Below are 27,896 nucleotides of genomic sequence, written 5' to 3'. Positions count from 1 at the left end.
ATGGCGGAATATAATGAAATTTTACACAAAGTTCCTTTTTCTTTTATTTGCTCTTTCCTTTCATTCAATACATCAATGATAGGTTCCAAAAATAGGAAAGAAAATTCAAACAGCAATTAAAGAAAAATGTATTTACAGCAAACCCCATTAAATAGGGCAAAAAGTTTGATTATCTGTCATTAATTAATCAGCTAAAATTGCAATTCTGCAACAAACAACAACCCAATCATAAGTTAGGCGGAGATTGGCGCACAGAACACGCCACCACTTGCGCCCATTGCTTCAATCTCGTTTTCACCATCTCCGGATTCTCGCCTATTCAAACAGAAATATTCGAAATCAATTAATCCATCCAAATCAATCATCGATTTCGATCGACATCACACATAACCGAAAAACGTTCACAAACACTTTCCCCTTCTACACGCAATCAATCAAAATCAAAATCGAAATTCAAACAAAAGCAGATTGAACACAAAAGGCAGATTTTAAAAAAATTACCTGGATCGATGAACGATCCGAAGCTCTCGAGAGCGGAGGAGGCGGAATCGGAATCGGAGAAGGAGGCGGAGGAAGATCGGGAGAGGCTATTGGTGTAGCGCTTGTTGACGGCGCAGTAGAGCTCGAGCGCGGGGAAAGCAGAGGAGAGCTTCGGATCCAGATCGGGGGAGTCGAAATTGAAGCCTAGCTCGAAGCAGGCGCGCAGCTCCTCGAGGTCTTCGTCGGTGACGCTGCGGCCGCGGCGGAGGCGGTGGCTGCGGCGGCGGTTGGTCCAGGCCTCGTCGCGGAGGATGTCCGGCGACCACGAGTTCTGCTTGCAGAGAGGCGGCTGGTTGCCGCTGCGGCGGAGGAGGCCGCGCTGCTCTGGTGCCGACATGGAGGATTGCGGTTGCGCCGCCGTGTGGGGGCGGGCAGAGGGGAAATGATTTATTATTATTATTATTTTCCCCTTATTTTTGAGTGGTTTATTTGAGGGGAGCGGGAATAGTGGGATTGGGAATCTGGAGGATGTATATATAGGGGTGAGGTGGAGCGAGTTGTCAAAGGAGTCTGACAAGGACTGTGGGGCCATGTGGGGTCCACGCGACCTGTCGCCGCCTCAATTTTTAGTAGGAGTGCGGGAATATTCTCGAGCTGTTTCATCCTATAATCGTCCACCAATAAATTTTAAGATCTACCAATAAATTTTAATGCGTAATGATAAATAACCAAATTTTGTACGACTAAAACAAGATTATATTAGTAACTTTAATGTGTTAATTAAATATTAAAATAATAAATATAAATAGTTAACAAATTAAAAACACTTTATTAGTTTTTGGTCTCATTTTCAATTTTTATTTTTATATTTGCATTATTTCTCTATTATTTTTCAAATTTAAATTAAAATATGCATTAATTATATTTTATGATTCAAAAAAATTTAAAAAATTATACATAAATACCATAATATTATGCATGTTCCCTATACTATAAATATGTCTAACTTTTTAATTAATTGTATAAATAAATTACATTTTTCTCAAATAAATCAATTTTTGGTTGTACAAAATTTGGTTGCATAGCTTTATTGTAAATTTTAAAATCTACTTATGAAAATGTAAACACATTTTTTTATAAAATTGCGGACATAGTAAATCTTTTCAATTAGAAAATAAATGATCCTTGGGATTGACTTGAGTTTTGAGAGCTTTGGGCGCTAGATATTGACCCGAGAGTATTGTATCTTTCTTGTTTCAGGTTTGAATTATGGGTTTAACTTGATTTGTATGAGCTTTTGGAAATTGCGTGTGGAATGAGTTTGCTTGGTTTTCGGATTGAACGTTGATCTTTAAGAAATTTTTTGATATTTCTAGGAAAAACTGTTATTGGTATTATTGAAAAATTTGGAGGTATCATATTCTCTATTCGATTATATTATTTTGGTATTCACCATTTATGTTTACGAAAGCTTCATTTTCATAAGCAATAACATATTTGCAGCCACATAGTCCACAAGAGGTGATAATATCTCAACATAACTTAGGTTATGTAGTTGCGTAGAAGGGTAATTTTATAAACAATATAATTTCATGTTTCAACTTTAAACTTATTGGGGTTGGGGCAATTTGGAGAAAAATGGTTATAATATTAACCCACACACAACCTAATTTTTGTTTTGAAACTCCAATAAATTTGAAAAACATTATAATTCAAAGGACAAAATTTTTATGATTACAATGTATAATTTCTACACTAAATCTTTTAAGACTTTAGTAATAACTTTTCGATGTCAATTTTCGGGTGGAGTGTTTGGATTTAATTTTGAAGAGTTAAGAGCTCTAAATCTTCAGATACGAAGAGAATAACATGAAGCTTTAAAAGTTTCAAGTTTTCCTACTATAAATTTTTAAAAAAATATGAAATATATTTCCATTGGGGATATTAAAATATGTAGTGAGATATATAGAATTTTGCTTTGAAGCATTATATACAGTGAATACTAGTCTATAATTTTATTTGGAGTTACCGTGTTAACGATAATTAAGAGTGTCAGATTATGATCATGTTTGACTTCACGCTACCAATTAACGTAAGTGTTTTTCAATAATTATTGAAATAAGATAAATATTTTTAAAGTTATATCAATGATCCATCCGCCTTATTTAATTATTCGATCAATTGATTAAACGCGTGGGAGAATAGTTACAATTATGTTACCGTAATTTTTTCCCACAATCTTATCTCTCATTAAAACGCAAAAAAGTATACAATTAAACATCGAATTACAAAAAGGGTAAAAAATAGCTTGAACATGAACTGATTAAGTTGATTACTTTTATCTCAGATTCTCAATTACGATTGAATGTATGTTAACGTATCTTATTTCTTTACTTGCTATAGTTTTCAACATTTTTTTGAGACAGTAATTATTAAATCGAGTCACACGCTCTTTTGAAATTTATAGATTTAACAAATAGCTACAGTAATTTAATCAAGAATAAAATGAAAATTGGACAAGAGCATGTTAATGAATTAATGCCTTTATAAATGCATATTAGTAAATTGGATAATAGCATATTAAGAAATAATTAAATGCAAAAATTTAAATTGGATAAGAACATATTAATAAATAATATCCCAAATCCACTATTTTCTTCTTTTTAATTCTTTTGGGAAGCCATATTAATATTCTGGAGATAATTTTTTTTTAAAACAAATTTTGTGTTCACACAATTTGAGACATGTCTTCGTAATCGGTTATAAAATTACTTTGATTCGAAAAAATTCATAAATTAACTTGTTCCCGTTTCATTCTTCTATTAAGATAATACGGAGTAGTATTCAAATAGACAATTTACAAATAAAAATAAATTTTATTTGAACTAAAATAAGATGTACTAATAAGTCTAAAACCATCTCCAACCATTAACACTAAACTTAAACTCATTTTTTACTCAAAATTTTACACCATTTTTTTTATTATATGTCTCACAAAATTTCCATATTTTGATTTTGTTTCATGAAAACACGCAAAAATAAAATTAGGATTTTAATATAATTAGAGAAGTTTTCAGCACCAAAAACAAAATTTGATGCATAATTAAAAATAGCCTAACACCATTTTATTTAAGATATAAGCTTGGCCATCAGCTGTCATGGACAGCTCAATACGTCTAATTATTGAGTCATCTGTACAAAAATAGAAACAAAAAAACTCAATTATATTTTAAGCAACGTTATATAGTGGTACTAGTATTTAGAAGGTTATAACTTATAACATATCAGATTGCTAATATGATACGGCAATCGCATTTGGTGTGCGTTGTAATTCGAGTAAATCATTTAGTTCTAATTCTAAATGTGCTCGGATAGATATGAAATGTTTAGAAGTGGTTCCCTAGAATTTTGTTAAGGGTAGTGATTTAGAGACATAATGTCTCTATGCCATAATACCCCTATGTCACTTTGCCATAAGTGTAATTTATATTTTGACTTATATACCCTAATGTTATTTTAGAAAGATAGCTTAGATTATGAAAATTAAATTAGCTACTTTATTGATCTATAGTTTTAATTAGAGTATTTTAATCTTAATTATAATTTTATGGAATGGTGCGACAATTTGATTTTGTTTTCTTTGCATACTTACTTTAACGGTATAAACTTTATCAATTAAATAATAATTTTTAAAACATACATATTTTTTACGAGAAAGAGCTCATATGATTTTTAAAATATAAAACTAAAAATTATTGCTCTTAAAAATTTAATTTACGGAGTACTATTTTATTTATAAAAGTTACTCTATTACTTTAATATTATAAATATATTATATAGGACTAAAATTATAATTCTTCTAAGTAAAAGTTAATGTTTTTAACTAATAAAAGTTATTCTTCTTACTAATAAAAATTATTATTGTAATACTATAAAATATCATTATTTTGAATAAAAATTACTCTATACTAGTATTATTTTTGTGAATAAAAATTATTGTTATGATCAATGAAAGGTATTGCTTTTAAAAGATCAATAGTCATTTTGCATTTATCATGTGATGACTCAAACACTTAATTCGACCAATTGGAAGGAAGCATGTTATCAATTAAGTTGCACTTCATCATCGTATAAAAATTAATCCAAAATTTAATATTTTTGTTCTTTGATTAATAGATACATTCATTTGCAATGTTATACTAAAAAATAAGAATTAAATGAAATTAGAAATTAAAAAAGTAAATAGTTAAATAAAAATTATGAAATGTTTGAAAAATAACACATAAACATAGTCAGTATTAATATATCATTTATCAAATTTTTGTTTCATATTATTAAAAAATGACTTAAAAACTATAATATTTTAATAGCATGAAAGACAAAATACTAACTATATGGCTTAAAATGTTAAATAAATAAGTTAAAAATATGTGATTTTTTTTTTTTATCAAAGTTCGACTGTAACACTCTAAAAAGACTTTACAGAAATTAAACTTTTAAAAAGTAAAGAATTCGAATCAAAATTGTAAACTCAATTAATATAACTAAAGTCCTTAATCAAATTTTAATTTATTTCATAGTAATTGAGCTTAAAACTCTAATACTCCTCTATAAAGAAAAGGAGAAAATAAACTACTTATAAAATTTAATTATGATAGAGTTAGTTTGAAATATCCTGGACTAAATAATACAATAATTTTGATTTTAAAAAATTCGTGTATGAATTTATTAATTTATTATATTTTGCACGGTATATCTTCAATTAACTTATTACTAAATGTTTGTTATTTATTTTGTATTTATATTTTTTAATATTAGTATTGGTTTTATTAATTATACTAAACCAAAATTAATCACTTTAACTTATCTAACATTTTCGAATTTTAAATGAATCACAATCAACTTTTAACCAATAAAATTGTTAAATAGAGATTTGTTGTAACTAATTAGTTAATTTAGAAAGTATTAGAAGAATTCCATAATTATAGGACTAGCAAATCTCATTCATCTTAATTAGAAGAGATATAACGGTTATAGACTTATAGGGACAAGAATGTATATTTACAAAATATTAATTTAATAAGAAATGAAATTCTATTTAAAATTACTATTTTAACCTCTTTATCACATTATGGCTTGAAGACATTATGTCTCTAAAATATTTTTCTTTTGTTAAAATGTGAATTTTAAGAACTGATGTTAAATGAATTAGTAAATTGACGTTGAGTGAAGAGCTGATATAAAATTGATATTAATATATTTATAAACTAATAGTATAAAATTAGTGTTCTAGATAGTGGAGTATAAATTTTTTAAGTGAACCATTACAACATTCTATTTATATAAATACGCCCTTATCGGATTATACTAAATTGACAATCCAAATTAAAATGACAACTTATCACCAACGAGGACCTTTAGATTCAGGAGCAGATTTAATCTTAGTCTGCCATGTGACATGCTTGCTTGTCTATGTATCACATATTGCTAGATTATCTCTGATTTTGTATCGTAGATAACTTGGAACCATATGACGAGTTGCTTGCCTATGTATTGCATATTGATTACCTAGGTTGTCATTTTAACTATGGTGTCACCATAGTGCTCTGATTTCGTATTCCAGATTACTTGGAATGCCAAGTTGATTGTCTATGTATTGCAGATTATTTGTCTAGGTTGTCATTTTAACTATAATGTCACCATAGTCTACCCCATGACATAACATACTAGCATAAGTACGCCCAAAGCTAGAAGACTCCAGAATTTCAATGGTTGGGCTCATAACATCTTCCCATTTATGGATCGTATTTTAACTGATTGTATTATACTTCGTATGTATTATACGCTATCAATGAGTTATAAGTGTTGTGCACCATCAAATAATTATTTAAAAAATGGCAAACTGTCTTAAAAGCCATAATTTTTTTTGTCATATTTCGATTCATGACTTTATACGCTAATTTTTTCGTCCGTGAAATAAACTGAAAAATGAAAAAAAGTGTGAGTTTGAGAGTAGTTAGGCCTTAAAAAAATCAATTAGTGTTATTGGAAATGGACCCTCTATTCCAAACAAAGCCAGCAGCCCAAACCAAATAAAAATGAAGCCCAACCCACTCAGAAATCACAATTACAGCTGCTAATGTCTAATTAGGCGTCAAGTTCTCTCTCTCTCCCTATCCCTCTCTTTCTTTCTGTTGTAATCAATTTTAGAAGCTTCCACTGCGTCTACCCGGTGATACGCTCCTCCGCCCGTTGAGGCCACGGTACGCCTGATAAATCTTGTGTTGTTTTGTCATGAATCTTATGTTGGATTGGACTCATTGGAAATTCAATGTGAAGTGGGTTTCATGTTTCTGCTATTTCCTTATACATATATTTGGGGGAAATCAAGCAATTCTAGACAATTTCATTCTAAGCGATTTTTTTTCTTTCTATTTGACTATTTGCAGGTTCCTCATCAAATGGCTAAAATGATTCCAACATTTTCCCGCAAAAAATCAATTCATTTCGGCATCTCGCTTTCATTTCCTTCTTCAGTCCATACATTATCGGAACCCAAAACCAATGATAGCAACAATGGGATCGCATCCATAATCGACTCCTTACACACAGGCGAAAGCTGGAAAACCCTCTCACAAAAATTCGGTTCAGTCAATTTCACAAACCCTTTAGTTGCAAATGTCCTGTTGCAGCTCAAGGAGCCGATTAATTCGAGAAAAGCCCTAAAATTCTTCCATTGGACAGCGAAAGAAGTTAACTTGGAGCACGAGCTTTCGAATTATTGCCTGATTATCCACATTTTAGTGAAAGGGGGGCTAATCAAGGATGCAAAAGCAATGTTTGAGTCAATTTTGGAGAAAAGCGATTTGGAAGGTAATTATCAGATATTTCCTATTCTTGATTCGTTGATGGAGACTTATGGGGTTGTTGATTCGGTTCCGCTGGTCTTCGATTTGTTTGTGCAGGCATGTGCTAAATTGAGAATCTTTGATGGTATTATTGATGCTTGTGAATTGTTGTTTGATAATGGGTTTGTGCTGAGCGTGATTAGCTTCAATACTCTGCTTCATGTCTTGCAAAAAAGTGGGAATGTGGGATTAGTTTGGGGTGTTTATGAGCTCATGATTAAGAGAAGAAAAGTCCCTAATGAGGTTACTGTGAGGATCATGGTTAGCACATTGTGTAAAGAGGGGAAATTGGAGAAATTTCTCGGGACTGTAGATAGTATACAGGGGAAAAGGTGTTCGATTCCTCGATTAATAGTGCATACGTGTCTGGTGTATGAGATGATTGAGGGGGGTAGGGTTGAAGATGGTTTGGTGGTGTTGAAACACATGTTACAGAAGAACATGATCTTGGATACAGTGTCGTACTCGTTGGTTGTCTTTGCCAAGATTAAGATGGGTGATTTGGATGCTGCTCGAGAGATATATGAGGAAATGCTCAAGAGAGGATTTGAGGATAATGCTTTTGTGTGTAGTTTGTTTGTTGGGGCATATTGTGATGTGGGGAGAGTTGATAGGGCGATTGAGGTGTTGGAAGAGATGGAACAAGCTGGGTTCAAGCCTTCAGAGGAGGCCTTGAATCGGATGATTGAAGGTTGTTGTTCAGATGGAAGGTTGGACGAGAGCTTGGAGTATTGCAAACGTATGATGAAGCTCGGATTTGTTCCTAGTTTGGGAGCTATTGGTGTGATGTTTGGGGGGTTATGTGGGAATGGGAAGACGAAGGCAGCTGATGAGATGCTGACTGTGTTGTTGGACAGAGGGTTTTCTCCAGATGAGAAGACGTATTCTTATCTTGTTTTGGGTTATTGTAGAGACGATGATGAGGAAGGGCTTACGAAGGTGCTGTGTGAGATGGGATACAGATCGATCCCTCGCACCAAACCTCTCAGTTCAGCCATTATCAGCCTCTGTGAGTGTGGGAGATTGGAGGAAGCGGAGAAGTATCTCAGAGTAATGGAGGCTCACTCGCTCGTTCCTACTCCAAACGTTTATGAGGCGTTGGTTGGCCGTTAGCATCTTCTCATTTGCTACCATGATTACGAGCCTCATATATACCCTTGATACGATATACCGTCTCAACCCAACCCTAGGGAAAAAAGCCCGATTTCTCACAAGGGGTCAAGAATGTGTAATGGCTAAGGATTGGAGTCTAGTTTGTCTCAACTCTCAAGTTTCATTATTCCTAATTTCCACATTCGAAGCTTCATAATTCCCAAATCATAAACTATTCTCATAATTATAATAACAATGAATATATAATGAAAATTCAAACCAAAAATAAATAAATATTTTATGAATATTATTGGAAAAAATGGAAAGTACAACTATAAATCAACCTCGCTAGGTTCACACGTAAATAATTAGGCCCAAAAACGAAAAAGGGGGGGAAAAAAATAGAAAACCAAGATAATAATAGCATCATATTTTAGCTTCGATTCTTCTTTTTCCCGGTTACTGAGATATCGAGAAAATATGGCGACTCGATCACTGAGACGAACGGTGTTCAGAGCTCTGAGCTCTCTACAATCGTCGTCTAATTCAATCGAAGCGACGCAAAATTTGTCACTGTTTTCTCTCTCTAACTACTCAGCTGAATCATCAACTTCTGCCAGCTATTCTCGCCCAAATTTCTCGTGCAATATCATCTCCCGCCGCCGCTTCTCCTCTCTCACGGAGGAGGAATCGCATGTACCTGCCGCGGTTAACTATGCGTGAGTGTGAAATCCTTAGTTCGTTGTTGGTGATTGGGGAAAAATTTGATCAGGACGATTTTTTAATTCCTCTCTCTGTTATCCTTTTATTTGATTAGGAAATGAATCAATTACTTATTGAATTGGTATTTTGTTGTTATAGCTCAAGTGGAAACGTTTGATTTTGAAAATCTGTTTGTTTAGTTGAATGGATTGAGGAAATGGAAGCTCGAATAGGTTGAGAAATGACTGATATTTTATTTTTGGTGTTAAACTGCGTGATTTGGATTATCTGTATTTTTTGCAGCTCTTTGTTGACAGAGGAAGAGTATCACAAGCTGGCTAATTCCACCATCCATGATCTGCTTGAGAAGCTCGAGGTATATATTTTTCGTAATCTGGATCAAATGTTAATGTGAATTTCCCTGGTAAAAATAGAATGAAAATGATAGCGTTAAGGTGATATTAGTGCTAGAAACAACATAAAACGACATGGTATTTTCAAATTGAATCAAGCGGATGTCGATTAATGTATCAACTAATCGAATGCTATTTGGAAATGGATTTTCTGCTCAGAAACCAAATGCAGAGCGAGTGTTTGTACTGTGTCCTATGTTAATTATTCTATACCAGTTTATTGAATGTTTTGATGGTTCTGTTGGCTGCTGTAGGAGTATGGTGACGCTGTGGATATTGATGGATTTGACGTTGACTACGGGGTGAGACGGACTAACTTGCATGGATGTGTTAAGATTTTTGAAACGTTTTTCTATCAGTTTATGATGCTACTATGTGTTCATTTTTCAGAATGAGGTCCTGACTTTAAAGCTTGGGGATTTGGGGACTTATGTCATAAACAAGCAAACGCCAAATAGACAGATTTGGATGTCGTCTCCAGTCAGGTAATTATGTTTCTGAATTAATCAGAGTTACAGGCTTCTGGTTTTAGAATGCTGTCTTGATTTGTGATCTTGGTTCCCAATAAGATGTTGCTTTGGCTTATGATTTGAGTTTGGAATCTTGTGTTATTGTGGACCATGCCGTGAGAAGAATATGATGGTTTGCGGTGTGTGATTGTAGTGGTCTGTCATGCATTTGCTAAAAATTGAACACCATATAGTTAAAAGAATTCATGTGCATTCTTTCAATCTACTTTTGGAGTAAGATGATCACAGTGAAGATCAAGTTTGATTTCGGTCGTGTTAATTGTTACGTCTCATGGGCTTTGGACTCGTGCAATACAAAGGGTATACCCTATGTTGCCATAAGAATGCCAATTTTAATAATAAAAAAAAGGTTTATATTGACTGTTTAGCTCATTTATTTGTTAAATAGGTACATGAACTTGACATAAGGTACTTTAATCTTGCTTGCTGATAGGAAGAATAACATGGGAAGCAGCTGCAATTTGAAAAATGAAAAATTGAATAAGAAAAATACACCTAATTTTAGAGCAACGGCTTAAGGTTATTATAAATAAATATTTAGCTACTACTGTATATAATATTCTAAATATATGATGTCAATGCCTAAGGTGAGAAGAGGTGTCCAGGTTGACTTTTTCATTGCAAAGCATTCAGGTCGAGAAATCATATAGCATTGCAATTAAATTGAATTGGTAGTATGAATAAATGAATTATGTTTTTGCTTGGTCAAAGATGTGACATTCTGCTCCGTTTGACAAAATGAATGAGTTCTGTCTTGATTATGATGATGACGATGAGAGTAATCTCCTTGCTCAATGCATGCTTAAAAATTCTTTTTCCACTTGCACAATGTTTTCTTCACATCCATAGTTCAATTGTTGCTGTCTCAATTGCATCTGCAGTGGCCCGTCTCGTTTTGACTGGGATCAGACAGACAAAGCTTGGATTTATAAGCGAACGAAGCAAAACCTTTTTAAAGTTCTGGAAACCGAGTTAGAAAAGCTGTGCAAGAACCCCATCAGCCTTTCTTGAGCTTCCTAAAACGATACATCCCCTACGTGAAACTTTTTCTTTCATGAACCCGTTATGCTACTCCAACAACTCCCATCCAACTCTTATCTCCTCACCCCGTTTCATATTACATATGGCAGCCCCACATCCTCATAGCGGTCGTTATCTCGTATGTAGTACGGAAGTTATCTATGTTGGCTAATTCAAAGGCCAGCTACACCAGCACGATACATGAACATGGTAAGTGTTTTTTTTACTATGAGTAGGGTCCTACCATGGAGATAATATGATGTGTTAGAAAACTTCAATTCTACGGGGTTTTCGCAAATGAGTCAACTGCCTGACCCAGCCCGTCAAAGTGTGGCATGTTTGAAGCCCACAAAAGATCTTTGCAACATAATCTGATTCACCTATTTCGTATCACTACTTTGAAATAAAAATCATACGGTCATTGCTTCTCACTTTTACAATTTTGATCTCTTGATGTAGTAAAAATTGCTGCTGTTTCTATTGAGTTTTTCTGAAATGCATCTGTTAGTGGAATTAGGATTGCTTCCAATGACAAAAAATGATTATAACGCGTTAGAAATAATATGTCATCTCTTATCCGCTCATCCTAATTCCTACTTTTGAATCACTCATAATTACTGATGATTATATTTGAATTGGAACTACAGCTTAGTTGATTTGAGGCATATTAGTATCACTAAGCTATAAAATTTTGTAGTATTATTTATTTTACAATTTTAATCACCAATATTAACAATGTGACGAAGTTTCTGTTTTTACAATTTAAAAAGAAAACAATATATATATCCCAATCAAGTGAAAAACTTGGTTAATAAAATCGGGCTTCGTATTTAGTGAACTTGCATTTAACAGCCCAGTCAGTAGAAAAACGCATCACTTGTTTTTTTCTGAATTATTTGAAGTAGTATGAATTGAAAGGGATAATATTAGCTATTTTTTCAAGTTGCAATAACCAATTAAATCATAAAGTTTGGTTAAATTGTGGCAGTTTTATAAAGTTTGAAAATATAGAAGTTATTTTTAGATCGTTTTTAATTTATACGAGAGGTAACGTAGTCATTTTATTAATTATGTGTAATGTAATTAACGATAATAATGCTATTACATGAGTATAATTAGGCAATTTAGGAGCCGTTTCAGATCAGATTCTATTTTTTCTCTCTCATAGTTGGAAATTGGACTCTAGTTATAAATTGTAATTTAATCATTTATTAATACTATCATAGGGTAGGGATAAAATACAAACTATATATATATATATTGTACAAACTCCAAATTAGGATCTAGACCGTTAAAAAATGTCAAAAGATGATAAAATAATAACAACAAAATATGTCAACATAGCATCAATCGTTGACACTGTGTTGACATTTTTTGTTGTTGTTATTTTGTCATCGGTTGACATTTTCTAACGGTTCAGATGATAGTTTGAAGTTTGGAGTATATTTACCGTTTGCATTTGATCACCTTCCTATTATCCTATAATTATATATTGTGCATTGACCTCTTTATCTTAAGAAAATTGTTGAAAACTGGAAAAACTTTTCACTTAAATACCACAGCATAGCATATGTGTGTACTGATTCAACTTAGGATAACACAGACTTCCAACAACTAAAAATACCTTAGGGTAAAAAATTCGTTACCCACTTTCTTACTAGATTAACTTTATCCTCACATTGGGAAAGGAATCATAGTTCATGCTTTTACTGGAAAAAAAATTAAAATTAAAAAAAAAATCAAATAAAACGTAATCAATGTAGATTGAGATAAAGAAAATAAAAAGGGTAGCTGAGTAGGTGATCTACCAAGCCTTGAAAGGATAACAATGCAATAAATGAATCATAAACTGGTCTATTTATTTGGAGTAGTAGTATTTAATTTTTCAGAGTCAGTTATTTTAAAATAAATATTTATCCACGATATATTCCATGTAACATCCAGGACAGAGATAGTTATGTACATATTTTGTTATATATTACAATAATATTTCTTTCAAAATAGTATAATAACAATTGAGTTCATTATCTATTTTATATTACGAGACAAGATTGGTTCTAATTTTAGATTTAGGATAATTTTTATGCGAATCTTACATATCTAATACTAGTTTTCTCCATGTTGAGTAATTGAGTACATATATAATTTTATGTGACTTAGAAATACTAGTTTTCTCCATGTTGCGTGATCATGCTATATATTTTACATTTCTTTAAAAATATTCCTCAATTTATTTCCTAAAGGAGTGGTGTAAAAAGGTCAACATAGATAACGTTCTTGGTTAAAAAAGAACCAACATATTTGGCTTTCTTCGGATTAAATCCAATATAACATTATCAAACCACGTCATAAAGATATTTCCACTAAATATTTTTAAATTTATATTTCAATTCGTGACATGATTTAAAATCCATATCCTATAAAATTAATTAATCACTAATTATAAAAGCGGCTTCATGCTAAATTGATCCATCAAGATTCATGATTTTTTTTTTAGAATTACATATGAAATAACTATTTATAGAAGAAATTCAAGTTCTTTACAGGAAACCAATGGGCTCTACGTTCTTAATTTGATGTCCAATCAGTAATTATGACTAAAATTTATGGAACTAATCATTTGAAATAAAATAAAGTTTAGATGCACGTACAAGAATATTTGATTTTTTTTTATAGTTTAGTGGGAGAATACAAGGCCATTAGTATGGCACGTGTTCCAACTCTTATCATACATTATTCTTCAGAAAATTGATATATACTCTTGGTATCCTTCATCAGTTTTTATTGGGCAAACTACAAATTAATAGGGTCATTTATCACATTTTGTCAAATAAGCTACAAATTTAAGCCAAAATAGGGTGATTTATCACTTTTTTTTATCATTAGACAGTTTGGTAGTATAAAGGTAGTTAGCAGTGAGTTGACTGAGAATCTGCATTGTTGAACCAAGCACTTAGCTTTCAATACTCAATTGTTTTCTTAAGAAGTCCCTTATCATATTTGTACTCCTATATAATTGCATTTATTTTAGTATTATTCAATAGCCCACACAGTACAAACACTAGTAAATTACACTTATAAAACCATTATAATTAGTATTTTCTAGTACAATTTTTTGATTAGTAGTTTATGCTAACTAATTACTATAATTCAAGAAAACTCAATTAATAGAAATCAAGAAGTTTCGACTCATGTATTTATTTGTGTGCGAATTATAAGACTATGCGGTTATATAGAAAATGTGTTTAATTGATGTTATCAAAATTAGTTGGCCGTTCTACATGACAAACTATACACATGAGAATAATGAATCACAGATTCTCAATTGTGCCCACTATTAGTTGTGTGCAGTATTAGTAATTATTTTCTTTCGCCCAATAAAAATAAATTTTTTTAAATGATACAAGTTTTAATGTAAAACTGTTTAACAAAAAGAGAAATATAAAAAACATAATTGGTGTACTATTAATGAAGAATATGACTCATCTCAAAAATTTTCCAAAAATAAAAATAGACTAATTTTATTGACGAACCAAAATGAAAAAGAAGACTATTTTTATGGGACGTAGGAAAAATTTATTAACTATTTATCATAATAATATTCATATTCCATAGCTTATTTATCCATATCTATAATAAAAACTAGAGGAAAAGAAACAAGAGGAAATTAGCCAGAAAGAAGTTACAAAAGAAATCGAAGTTGTGTCACTTTGTCTCTGTTGCTTCACGCAAGCTACTTGATGCGACACCATGTCAACTGCCCAGACGCCGCCAATGGCTCCACTTCCATGTCTTCAGGTACTCCCTCCATCTCAACTAAGATAAAATATTTTTCCTTTTAGTTTGTACCAATCAAGATGACACATTTCTATTTTTGATAATTTTTTTATCACTAATTAAATATTCAATTCTCTTTCTCTCTTTATTTAATATTTACACCTAATTTTTCTTTCTTTAATTAACCAACAATTCCTAAAATTTCGTGTCGAATCATAGTCAACAGTTCTAAAACCTTGGACATGTCTAGCCAGGACCAAAGGAGTAATTAATTGTCGTATTATAAAATTAGAAATCCTTAATAGACCTGTTAACTTGAAACTTAACCAATTAAAAACTTATACTCACAAAAAAAAGATAAAAAATTAAATGCTTACCCAATTTCAACATTATTGGAGCTAGCTCTCTTCAATCAACCAATGAAATATCAAGATCTAGCACACAAGTTTCTACAGTGCGCACGTAGGCGCACTCACGCTTTTCGAGAAAAAATCCCAAAATTTAGTGCGCGCACTGCACAACCCCATAAATAGTGGGGCCACTCTGACGCCTGACACACACGCGCGACGCGCACAATCACAGCTCCACTGACCGCGCCAATGAGATGCCGCCACCACTCAACCTGTCGGGCACCCAGACGTTCCAGATTCCGCCACGTTACGCGACGCGATTGGCTGGCTTGTCACATCGGGCACCTCCCCGTAGCCGAAATCTGATTGGTCCAGGTTTCGCGATAAGAGAGGGCGGAGGGATTAAAATATTGCGGAAAATGGAAAAATGAAATGACGGAAAATGGGTTTAAATTAAGGGGAGGAGTCGTGGCGATGGAGCGCTAGACACTTGTCGACTCCACCAATCATCCAAGCGGCGGAGAAGAAGGAAACGACACGATCGCCATCTCTCTCTCTATAAGGGTAAATCCTCTGTTTCCTTTTCTTCTTTTTTTTCCCCTCTCTCTTCGTACAAATTCCAATTCTTCTTTTTCTTTTTTTTCTGATTAATTTCAGTTTAGGAAGTAGGTATTGAATCCGTATGAGTGTGATCTGTAACTGATGTTGAGATTTAATTTTGGAAAAAAATAAATTGTGCGTTTAGTCAAGGACAACTGAATCGAGCTTACCTTTTAGGTTTAAGAGTCCGTACATTTTATCTTCAACAAATCTTCGTCTATTTATGGTTATCGAGAGTGTTTTGAGTGATCTCGAGAACCTATGGAAAATGTTTTGATTTCCTTTTATAATCATCGGCTTCTTCACTCTATTGCTAGTGATGAATGGTAAAAGTGAAGATAGATCATCTCAGAGCTTGAATTTCAGAGTGATTATGTGCGTTTTGATTTTCGAGCTGCAAAATGAGTTCTGGAAAAGAAAAAAGCGAATAAGAAGGATGAATAGTGCTTATGATTATGGAGAAATATAATACTTATGCAGATGCTGTACTGGATTTCTGGGGAGTTCTTCCTGAGGGAAATCATAATTGAGTATGTCACTGCTTGAGAATGTGAAGTTTAGTGTGGATTGAAGTTTTTGCTTTTAGATCTGAAATTAAAGATATGATTTAGTAAGATCCTTGTACATATAATGATGCGTGGTTTTAGGATTAAAGAAGGGGTTTTACGCCATAATTATGATGTAAGTATTCAATTAAAAGCTGGGTCACTATAGTTTTGTCAATACTTTAAAGCTAAGTATCAAACCATCATATATCTCTTTTTAGTATTTTAATATGTAGTGAATGCGATTTGCCTTGGTTTTTAATATTTCACCCGATTTCATTCGCTGGCCTACACTCTTTCCAAGTTCTTCCAATCAAATGATGTGTAGGTTAATTGTCCGTCCGAGGTTTAAATGATATTTTCTGAATTCATTATGTAACCGGTGGTACTTAGCTATCACACAGAGAGTGGATACAATGCTTTATTACTAAATTCTTAGTTATTATTGGTGAAATACTAATGATGATGAACTTGATCACAGCTGCTGGCTCCACTGCTTGCATACTTGGAGCGATGGGGTCCTACATGAACTTCAATAACTTCGGAGACAGTGTGCAACAAGATGGCAGTGGTGGGAAATCGGCTGGGAGTTATCCATTGGCTCGGCAGTCTTCTGTTTACTCTCTTACATTTGAAGAGTTTCAGAATACTTTGGGTGGATCTGGAAAGGAGTTTGGATCCATGAATATGGAGGACCTTCTAAAGAGCATTTGGACAGCTGAAGAGACTCAGGCCGTGGCATCTTGCACAGATGGAGGAAATGGAAGTGTGCCTGGTGGCAATTTGCAGAGGCAGGGCTCTTTGACATTGCCGAGGACGCTTAGCCAGAAAACTGTTGATGAAGTGTGGAAGGATTGTTTAAAGGAATCTGTTGCTCCGAAATCTGCAAGTGGTAGTGGTGGTCCGAATATGGGGCAGAGGCAGCCCACCTTGGGTGAGATGACGCTGGAAGAGTTTCTGGCTCTAGCTGGTGTGGTTAGAGAAGATGTCCAACCTCCTGGGAAGGTAAACGGCACTGGTTTCTATGGTGGTTTACCTCCATCAAGTGGCAATAATTCTACTCTAAATATAGGGTTTCAACAGCAACCCTTGAGTCAGGGTTTGCTGGGCAACCAACTCGCAGAGCAGAACAATATCGTTCTTAGTTCACCGACTTTAGGAATCAATATGAGCGTTGTAACATCTTCGCAGCAGCAAGCCCAGCCACAGTTACAGCCTCTATTTCCGAAGCAAACAACCTTAGCCTTCTCCTCGCCTACACAACTGAGAGCCAATGCTCAGCTGCCTAGCTCAGGAGCAAAAGGTGCGGTGGTGGACATGAAGAATGGTTTGAGTAACACACGTATTCCTGGTGGAGCACTCGTCTTGGGTGGATTAAGCAATGGGGCAGTTGTTGGAACAGGGTCTCCTGGGAATAATTTATATGCAGATGGTATTGTTAAGAATAGTTCAGGCACACCATCATCTGCATCACCTTCACCTTCACCTTATAACTTTGGGGAAGCTAGGGCAGGCAGGAGATCCTCTGCCTCTTTGGAGAAAGTGGTCGAAAGGAGGAGGAGGAGAATGATAAAAAACAGAGAGTCTGCTGCGAGGTCCCGAGCTAGAAAGCAGGTGATTCATTATTACGGATATGAATCTTGTATTTATCTGCACTATTATGACCCTGTGTGTTCTCTACTTATCATTGTGGTGAAGTTGTACTAATTGGGTACTTTTGGTCTGATTTGAACTTATTTTGTTGACACCTGTTCTGGTAAATGTATATTTAAATGGCTGAAGGTTGAGAAGAAAGTGATTCCGCCTCTCAAAATTGTCTCTGGACCATGTAGGCCAAAGTCGAATCTTAAAGTCAACTTCCCTGTTTTATTTTAATGAAGCCCGTACAGTATTTTCTTGTTTTATAATATGCATGAATAAACTGTGGATGGATATTGTTAACATGTTAGATTATTTATATAAGTTCCAATGAAATCCTAGGACTGCTGGATTTATTTCTTCATTGTTCCGTTACTGATTGTGGGCATGCTGCAGTGATATGACAATGAAATGAACAGTATTTGCTTATGGAATGCTTGAGAAGTATGCTCATGTATCATTCTCAAGTGCATAATATTCAAGTGATTGTGTGATACTAGTTGGGATTCTGTATTGTTTTCATTCCTCTCTGTGAAATATATCTTTCAATTAAAGGAGAGAACTTTTAGTCAACTCATCGTCCTTTTCTGTTTTCCCGAGCATACATGTGATAATGCTACCGAAAATATGCAGGCCTATACTCTGGAACTGGAAGCAGAAGTTGCAAACCTAAGAGAATTAAACAGTGAGCTGCGGAGAAGTCAGGTAAATATCTGTACTTGGTCAATAACTATATACACATCGAAGTAAAATTTGATGATGTTGACGAACGATCTTTCTCAATGCCAATGCAGGAAGAGTTTATGGAGATGCAGAAAAATCAGGTATTACTTCTCATCAATTATTTTCACAGTAATCCAAGTGTGGCAATGATAATGTTTGAATAATGCAAACAATCACATGCTCCTCTTGTACATATCTAAGTTATATCTTTCTGACCTTGTTTTTCTTCTCCCATCAGATCTTGGAGACGATGGATAAGTCGTGGGGCAGAAAAAATAAATGCTTGAGGAGGACACTCACCGGACCTTGGTAGAGAGTAGAGCAGCAGTAACTCTTATATGTACATAGAGTTTGGACAGCTTATGGCGATCCTTGTCGGATCTGGATCTCATTCAACGAGTGATACACTCTCATGTACAGAAGCAAAAGAGTCCATGCTATATGTTGTGGTGCTACTACTATTAATTACGAATGACTATTTCTTGCTTCTCTGCTCTCTTCATCTTGTTGTGTATCTCAACTGCTACTTTTGTTAGGGTTTAGTTCTAGCAGAATATAGAATTTGACACGAACAGAATGATATTTATATAATGTTCTGTATCAATATATGTTTATAATCATGTTTGAGCTGTAGTCATCTGTCTAATTATGGGTTATTTAATCACTAGAATGCATCTGAATATTGGATGAGGATTAGTATAATTCGTAAAAATGTCCGGTTTTGATTATGTTAGAGTTTAGAGGGACACCTGCAAAATTTTAAACATCATAATCTTATTTTTCTCTACTTGTTTTTAGTAGTGTTCATAATTTTTATTTCCCTCCCCTCTAAATTATAAACACTCCCGAGGAAGTAATGATTATTGTAAATCTGTAGGAGTAATATTAAGACATGAGTGCAAATGCGCATGATTATAGCACAGTTGTAATTTTTATTGATTATATAACCAAATTTCTTAATAATATTAAATACTACTACATTAAGATGTTCTTTATTGCTTTCTAAGGTCTTTTTTTACCAAGTTATAATTGTTATCATAAAAAATATTCCATTCTATTGTGATTATGTATTAAGTTATAATTGTTATCATTAAAAATATTCCATTCTGTTGTGATTGTGTCCCAATTTATAATTGTTATTATTAAAAAATTCCATTTCATTGTGATTATGTCCAATTGTGTGTAATATTGTTAGTTTGTAACAAGTTACATTCAATGAGAAATTACTCATAGTATATGATACTCTACAAATTATAATTTTAATTTATAAGTAGTAGTACTATTGTTTTACTAACGTGTGAGTGTTTGACGAGCTAACTAGCTAGCTTTTCTTCCACAACGAATTGCTCGTCAGAACCTACTTACAATACATGGTCTCTTTGTCTTGTCCCGATAAATCGAGACAATAGCGAGATCCATTGCGGCATCTCTGAAAAATAAAAAATAAAAAAATAGAAGAATTAAATAAATGAAGATAATGTAACGCAGACATGGATGGATATGAATTACAGGTCGGACATTCTGATTTGTATAAATGATTAGCAACTTCTAATATTGGCGTAACTTTTTAAAATTGGCTAACAAAACGACGACGCTGCAAAGCTACAAGTGTAGAGAGAGAAAGAGCGCGCTCAGCAACAAGTGTAGAGAGAGAGAGAGAGAGATCAGAAATGCTACGAAACTTAGCTAAAAGGATTCAGTTACCGGCTTCGAGCCGATCAATTTCATGGCGGCGCCGGCAGAATTTACCCATCTGCCCGTCCCGATACTTGTGCTCTAGTGTACTGCCCGATACGCTTGACCGGACTTCCGACTCCTATGCCCGCAACTCTGAAGCCATGGAAGGCCTAATTTCTCAACTACACTCTCATATTCAGAAGGTATCGCCTCTCTCTCTCTCGTGTGTGTGTGAAGTGCTGCATGAATTTCTGCGCCTGAAATTTGTGGTATTTTATGAAATAGGTGATGAATGGCGGAGGATCGGAGGCTGTGAAGCGGAACAGAAGTAGGAATAAGCTTCTTCCTAGAGATAGAATCGATAGTTTGATTGATCCTGGTTCTTCGTTCCTTGAGCTTTCTCAGGTTTTTTTTGCCTTGCCTGATTTAATTTGATGTATTATGTGTATTCATTTACTTATTTGAGAAAGTGTGAAATTCATGCTTCATTCGAATGGTTAATCATGTTAGCTGTTAAATCTTCGGAGCTCTTTAGGAAATTGGGGGAATGTTTAATCCACAAATGCGGATAATATGGATGTCATTGTGTAATTGAGTCCGTTTGTTTTCCATTTGAAGATTGCTGAGTCTGTTTGGCATTTTGATTGCTAGTGAGTGTGACAATGATAGATTAGCATGTTTAGTTTGAGCAATCAACAATGAACACCAGATGGTTACTCTTGGTTTCACTATTGTATATTCACTTTGATATGGTTTGTATATTTGTATTGCACCTGATTCCATGTTTTCTTAAGTTTAGCTTGCTGGCCATGAGTTGTATGATGATCCATTACCATCCGGTGGAATAATTACTGGTTTTGGTCCGGTGCATGGGAGGCTCTGTATGTTTGTTGCCAACGACCCCACTGTAAAAGGTGGGACTTACTTTCCCATCACTGTGAAGAAACATCTTAGGGCACAAGAGATTGCTGCTCAGTGCAGATTACCCTGTATGTATCTTGTGGATAGTGGAGGTGCTTTCCTTCCAAAGCAGGCTGAGATCTTTCCTGACAAAGAAAATTTTGGTCGAATCTTCTATAATCAATCTCTCATGTCGGCTGATGGCATCCCTCAGATTGCATTAGTTCTTGGCTCTTGCACAGCTGGTGGGGCTTACATTCCTGCTATGGCTGATGAAAGTGTGATGGTGAAAGGGAATGGAACAATATTTCTTGCTGGACCTCCACTTGTAAAGGTGAGTTAAAACTTTGGGTAAAGTTGTGCTTTTATCTGAACCTTTTAAATCGTGTTAAGAAAGTGTAGCATGTGTTTTTGAAATTATTGTACTTAACTACTTATGCATATGCAGTGCATTGGGTTCTTCTGTGGTAAGGCCTTTGATGTAGTATATTGTTCAGAGTGTTCCTTGCCTGCCTGCCTTCTAAAGGAGACTTATTTGAACTTTTAGTAGGCTGCTACTGGGGAGGAAGTTTCTGCTGAAGATTTGGGGGGTGCATCATTGCATTGCAGGACATCGGGTGTTTCAGACTATTTTGCTCAAGGTATCTCTATCTTTGTACTCGTTTTAATTGAGTATGTTGGTTTCTATTTCAGACTGATTTCTTCTACAAACATATTTCTCTTAGACATCTTGATTGAATCACACTGTGCAATCTTGTAGACGAACAGCATGCACTGGCTATTGGCAGAAATATAGTTAAAAATCTGCATATGGCTGGCAATATGGGTACACAGCACCAAAGAATATCTGATTTCAAGGAGCCTCTCTATGATGAAGCTGAACTCCGTGCCATTGCACCGACCGATCTTAAGCAGTCATTTGACATCCGATCAGTTATTTCACGTATTGTTGATGGTAGTGAATTTGATGAATTCAAGAAATTGTATGGAACTGTAAGCCCTGATGATTCCCTTCAGACTTTTGATTGGTTTTATTTTCATCCTCAAATATGATCTTTTAATCGGGTTATTCACCACCTCCCCTTATGGCAGACACTTGTGACAGGCTTTGCAAGAATATGTGGCCAACCTGTTGGCATTATTGGGAATAATGGAATTCTGTTCAATGAATCTGCGGTGAAAGGAGCTCATTTTATTGAATTGTGTACTCAACGAAACATCCCATTGATCTTTCTTCAGAATATTACTGGATTTATGGTAATATTCCTATTGACCTCAGTTACTACTTTTATGATACTACTTGATGATACTCAGCAAGTAGAAATTGTAGATTTTTGTTTACTGAATGCTTATATGTTCCATCTGTACGTGATATAACACTGCTTCCTCATTTGATAGTATCATATTTATCATTACAGTTTTGAGGAGTGAGGACCATTTGTGTATGTGAGACATATTGACCAAGTAAAACTAACTCTGAGGCAACAAGTTCTCAACCTACCGATTACCTGCTGTCACTTTAAAGCTTTCAGTAATATGACAAACCTTTCAATGCTTGTTGGGTTGAAATTCCACAGCCATTCTTATGATTCTTTTATCATGCGGTCATGCCTGAGCACCAATCCGGTAGTCATGAATAGTATAATTAGCATATTCAATCTTTATCCATTGAAAATGGTGTTGTAATGAATGCTAGCTGTATGAAGAATACTGAACTCATACCATTTGGAGCAATTTAAGATGAAATACATACATCTAATAGACGAAATAGGAACAATCACAATATTCAGATGCCAGTTCTAATAAATTGAGGAAATTAGGTACATAATATTAACTGTGCACGTTTGGTAAATTTGAAATATGAATCTTTTATCCAAATCTGTTTGGGAATTAACCTTCTATGCTCATTGAAGTGGTTTTATGTTTTGCTGAAATCATGGATGTGACTACTTGTTATGATTCATGAAACTCTTAGTAAATTGATATATTTCAGGTTGGCTCTAAATCCGAGGCTAATGGCATAGCAAAATCTGGAGCTAAAATGGTGATGGCAGTTTCATGTGCAAAGGTTAAGATTTCTTATGAACATCGTGCATCTTTCCGCCCCACCCCAAAAATATGTCCATCCCATTCCACTCGTTGTCTTTTCTTTCCTATAGAATTTGAGAAACTCGCTGTCATGCTCTTTTTATCTGTATCTATCCATTCTAACTGTTTGTATGGAGTGATGATAGAAACTTAATAGAAGTATTGTTTTTTCTCTTATTTTCAACGAATTTAGGTTCCAAAGATAACAGTGGTTGTTGGTGGAAGCTTCGGAGCTGGAAACTATGCAATGTGTGGGCGAGCATACAGCCCTGATTTTATGTTCTTTTGGCCAAATGCTAGAATATCAGTAATGGGTGGACCTCAGGTATCACATCACTGAATTTACGTTAATTTGGCCAAATGCTGGAATATTGTTAATTGGTGGAGGGCCGGTAGTCACCTATTCCCATGTGTAAATTGGAAACTTTGTCTGATTTAATTGGGTTGTTGCTAATCTAAAACTGATACATAAGTATTATATATACAAACACACATGCGTATGCACACGCACGCACTTGAGAGGAAACGTAAATATTTCTGCTAAACGTGATTTCCCTATTAAGCAGTAGCAATTTGAATCTAGCTCTAAGGTTTGGTATAACTCCTTAGCATCAACAGTATGTGATATATAGAGTATCTGAGGTGTTTCTTGAGTGTTTTCTCTCTTATCAATTTCTGCAGGCTGCAGGCGTGCTGGCTCAGATAGAAGGGGCCAGCCGGAAAAAGACTGGAAACCCGGTAAGGCTAGTTTAGCCATTGACTGAACCTTATAGTACCCAACTAACGCGAAAGTATTTCACAGTGGAGCAAGGAAGAGGAGGAGAAGTTCAAGGCAGGAGTGGTGGAGGCATACGAACGAGAAGGTAGTGCTTATTACTCGACAGCAAGGCTTTGGGATGACGGCATCATCGACCCAGCTGATACGAGGAAAGTGTTGGGTCTCTGCCTCGCTGCTGCAACGACAAACCACAAGCCTGAGAGCACCAAATATGGCGTCTTCAGAATGTAATGTTGTTCTCCGATAAGATCAAAAGTGGCAACCAATTAGTTGGGGTTGATTTTAGAGGTTAAGGAATGGAAAAGAAACTATAAATGTTGTTTGGAGATGGTGAGTGAGAAGGGTGAATAAAAATTTGTTTCAAATTTTAGTATGTACTCTTTTTTTTTTTTTTTACCAAATCTATCATTTACTACAGTGAAGCTTTTTATATCAAAATTAATCTCTCGTCTCATAACAGAGAAGTCTAGATTCAAATATCATAGCTTCCCAGTAAAGTAAAAATCGAAAGAAAAATTTGTCATTGAAATTATAATTTTTGGTTGATTTATGGTCCATCCAATAACTTATTAAAAGAGCTAATTAAATTACTACTTTTTTACATTTCTCAATTGTCTCATGTAACTAAAATTTTGACGAAATTCATTGTGACTTTTGTACATTTTATTATTATATCTCCAATTACAAAATAATCATCTAAAAATCGACCATCGTAATATAGAACACATGCTAAATATATTCAGAAGTTAACTAAAAGTTATAATTTAAATGACATATTTATCAAAATTCCAATTGTAAGAAACAATTGAGAAATGTGCATAAGTAATGATTAAATTAAACACTTATAAGCTATGAGATGAACCATAAGTTAACTAAATGTTGTGATTCAAATGATAGTTTTCCCAAATAGAATAGGTAGAAATGTAATGACCAAAAGCGCTTGTGATCTAATGGATAGTCTCATTTTGTCATTTTGGGATATCCATTAAAAATAGTCTCATTTTTTAAAATGAAGGTTTCTCTCATACTATTCCCATTTTTCTTCATATCTCTTTTACTTTATCAACTTTTTTTTTTCTAATCTCTCTTACTTTATCAATTTCTCATTAAAACTCGCGTCGTCCACAAATAAGACCATTTTTTGTAGCCGGAAGGAATATTATTTTTTATGCATATAGTCTAAAAAAATATGTATGATTATGTTTTATACTTTTATTTCAATTTTTTATTACATAATGGAATTATTAACAAAAATGATAGTATAAGTATTAATTAGTTTATGAATTCGAACAAGTTTTGGTAGAATTTAATAAATAAAATACTCAATTATAATACTCCATCCGTTCCTCTGTAGCTGAGTCATATTACTTTTTGGACTGTCCCACTATAGACGAGTCATTATTTTTTGGTAAAAAGTACTTTACTCTCTCTTTATCTTTCCAACTTTTTCCTTTCTACTTTATTCTCATTTTACTTAACTCATTTAAAATAATTTTTCTTAAATCTTGTGTCAGAAAGAAATGCCTCTACTACAACTGAACGGAAGGAGTATCAAACATTGCGGTTAAAAAAAATAATGTTTGCCACTTTGCCCCATGCACGCCAAGCTTTTAAGAATAGAGTGAGCTACAAATTTGGTCTTTAAACTATATAGTATTATTAAACACAATTCTTATTCTTTAAAAATATCTTTGGACAGATCTAATTTTTAATTTTTGATGTGTTATCACTGGAAGTCATTTTTCACTATTTCTTGATTTTTTGCCCTTTTGGCATTATTGAACGAAGGGACATTTGTATACTTTTCCAATTAGGGGAATACAAATTAGAGTTAGGATAATTTCTTTTAGACACGATGATTAAGAAATAAATACCATTAAATAAGTTAAGTAGGTGGAATAAAGTAGAAGAATTGTGAAAGAATAAAATAAGAGAAATAAAGTTGTTGTATTTTGCAAAAACAAATGACCCAATTCTAATGGAATGATTCAAAGAGGAATATAATCTAATAGTCCAAACGAAGGGAATAATAGATTATAAAATAAAATTGAAACTTAATACGGTTCCCAGCATCGACCGGTTCAGGTTAGAACCGAGAACCAATTAAGACAAAATCTCATAACTAGTATCTGACCAAACATTCATCCTCTGGTTCTCGATGTTGGTTTCTGGATTTACAAGAAGGAATACTAAGAGCTAACTGAATCGAAATTACAAAAGAAGATTCGAAACAAATAAACTGAAAAAGGAAGTAGCCGAGTCGAGGAGGCTTCTTTCCGCAAGACGAGATACGCCCCGGTAGTGTTCTTCGGATTGGCATTTCGTCCCCAAAGATAAAACGGCTGCGTCTCTGGTGAAGCAACACCGCTATCAACAGAGCTCCGACGAACTGGATGGAGGAGAGGGCAGAGCTTCGACAGAAGAACAATGCAGAGGGAGGAGAGAGTGTATGATGCAGAGTGGATTCTAGTTTCTGTGTGTTTAGAATGCTAGAATGACTAGCCTATTTATAGGCTCGGTCCACTGCAGGGGGTCAACGGCCATAATGGCCGTCATCAATGCTAGACCGTAACGGTCGTCGGTTACGAAGCGTCACAAAACGTTACAGAGCTGAGTGTCTGAATCAACGGCATCCCGCTTGGCTCGCTGACGTGGAAACGGTGGTGGTCTAAAAAGAACTAGACCCACTAGACTTGGGCCAAGCCCGCAACTAGGCCTAAGCACCAAGCTCAAATACCACCCAAAGACCATCTTAGTCCATCTACAATTATTCCATGTAATAATCCTTCTTATTAAATACTAGTTTAATAAGGTTGTAACTTCCAATGTGGGATAATTAACTCTCTTAATTATTTCCTAAACTTCTCTCATAGCTCATTAAGTTTGCAATTTTGCACAACTTTAATCCCTTATTTCTCACTCACCGGGAATCGGATTTGAGAAAAAGAATATACCACGGTCATCTACTCCGAATGTAGATCGACGCTATCTCATTTAATTTTACAAAATTAAATGTCTCGTTGAAATTATAATTGGTCAAAATTCATTGACCGGACATAGATTCCAACACTCGATACATCACATAACAGAAAATTGATCCAGTTCGTAGTTGAATCGAATAACCGAATAAGCACCGCCTATTGAACTTTTTATAGTACATACATCTAGCTGTGATTTGTCATGTTTACAAAACCATTTAACAAAGAGTATTTAGTAGTACCATAATTTAGATATATGCAATAATATTAGTCGAATAAATAAATAAATCAAGAAGAATTCATATATAGTCAAGTTTACATTGGTTGTGACGTAACATAATTTCAAAGTTATGTTTACATTGGTTGTGACGTAACCTAATTTTAATACTACGTGCACAAGAGCATTCACAATGGAAGGGCCCTCCCACAGGGCCCTCCCATTCCAAATCAACATTTGTCCAAAGGGCCTATCTCCCTGCAATAGAAGGACCCTCCCATAGGGTCCTCCCATTCCATTTTATTTTCACATCATCACCATTTTATTTAATTTTTTTAGCTTCTACATTTAATATGTTATCAAATTAAATATATAAGAACAAAAAATATTAATACGCAAATCTTCGTTGTATTTCAAAATTGAAAAATAGAATACAACGAGAAGCAAATTTTACATAAAACTAAAAATAAAAATAAAGCA

At 34.2% G+C, this 27,896-nt stretch overlaps 5 protein-coding genes across 6 annotated transcripts; 4 read left to right on the top strand and 1 right to left on the bottom strand.

Annotated features, from left to right (window-relative positions):
* Positions 1-19: 19 nt before the first annotated feature.
* Positions 20-993, bottom strand: LOC148933910 (uncharacterized). The gene is made up of 2 exons (XM_089059049.1): positions 502-993; positions 20-315 (listed from the first exon to the last, which is right to left on the bottom strand). Exons 1-2 carry the CDS (start codon positions 875-877, stop codon positions 227-229), a joined length of 465 nt encoding a protein of 154 aa, XP_088915175.1. The 5' UTR covers positions 878-993; the 3' UTR covers positions 20-226.
* A 5,634-nt stretch (positions 994-6,627) lies between these two features.
* Positions 6,628-8,667, top strand: LOC148933909 (Pentatricopeptide repeat (PPR) superfamily protein). The gene is made up of 2 exons (XM_089063861.1): positions 6,628-6,743; positions 6,930-8,667. The coding sequence occupies exon 2, from the start codon at positions 6,942-6,944 to the stop codon at positions 8,499-8,501; it is 1,560 nt and encodes a 519-aa protein (XP_088919987.1). The 5' UTR covers positions 6,628-6,743; positions 6,930-6,941; the 3' UTR covers positions 8,502-8,667.
* A 163-nt stretch (positions 8,668-8,830) lies between these two features.
* On the top strand, positions 8,831-11,585 carry LOC148933908 (frataxin, mitochondrial-like). Its single transcript, XM_089063892.1, has 5 exons — positions 8,831-9,199; positions 9,486-9,558; positions 9,850-9,897; positions 9,986-10,080; positions 11,007-11,585. Exons 1-5 carry the CDS (start codon positions 8,961-8,963, stop codon positions 11,134-11,136), a joined length of 585 nt encoding a protein of 194 aa, XP_088920018.1. The 5' UTR covers positions 8,831-8,960; the 3' UTR covers positions 11,137-11,585.
* A 4,104-nt stretch (positions 11,586-15,689) lies between these two features.
* On the top strand, positions 15,690-19,411 carry LOC148933907 (ABSCISIC ACID-INSENSITIVE 5-like protein 7). Of its 2 annotated transcripts, none has more exons than XM_089063762.1 (5): positions 15,690-15,836; positions 16,899-18,031; positions 18,689-18,760; positions 18,850-18,879; positions 19,017-19,411. In XM_089063762.1, the coding sequence occupies exons 2-5, from the start codon at positions 16,931-16,933 to the stop codon at positions 19,089-19,091; spliced, it is 1,278 nt and encodes a 425-aa protein (XP_088919888.1). In that variant the 5' UTR covers positions 15,690-15,836; positions 16,899-16,930; the 3' UTR covers positions 19,092-19,411. The 2 variants fall into 2 exon arrangements, with proteins under 2 accessions (XP_088919888.1, XP_088919918.1); XM_089063792.1 differs by lacking the exon at positions 15,690-15,836 and adding an exon at positions 15,911-16,402.
* Positions 19,412-20,341: 930 nt separating this feature from the next.
* On the top strand, positions 20,342-24,591 carry MCCB (3-methylcrotonyl-CoA carboxylase). Its single transcript, XM_089063734.1, has 10 exons — positions 20,342-20,658; positions 20,741-20,860; positions 21,255-21,689; positions 21,906-21,996; positions 22,116-22,348; positions 22,448-22,612; positions 23,349-23,423; positions 23,637-23,768; positions 24,125-24,181; positions 24,246-24,591. The coding sequence occupies exons 1-10, from the start codon at positions 20,449-20,451 to the stop codon at positions 24,450-24,452; spliced, it is 1,725 nt and encodes a 574-aa protein (XP_088919860.1). The 5' UTR covers positions 20,342-20,448; the 3' UTR covers positions 24,453-24,591.
* Positions 24,592-27,896: the final 3,305 nt, after the last annotated feature.

The sequence above is a fragment of the Salvia hispanica genome, chromosome 1, assembly GCF_029641045.1.
Source record: "Salvia hispanica isolate PSC_SH4W2 chromosome 1, Shi_PSC_v1, whole genome shotgun sequence".
Lineage (NCBI taxonomy): Eukaryota > Viridiplantae > Streptophyta > Magnoliopsida > Lamiales > Lamiaceae > Salvia > Salvia hispanica.
This window is presented reverse-complemented; position numbering and strand designations above follow the sequence as displayed.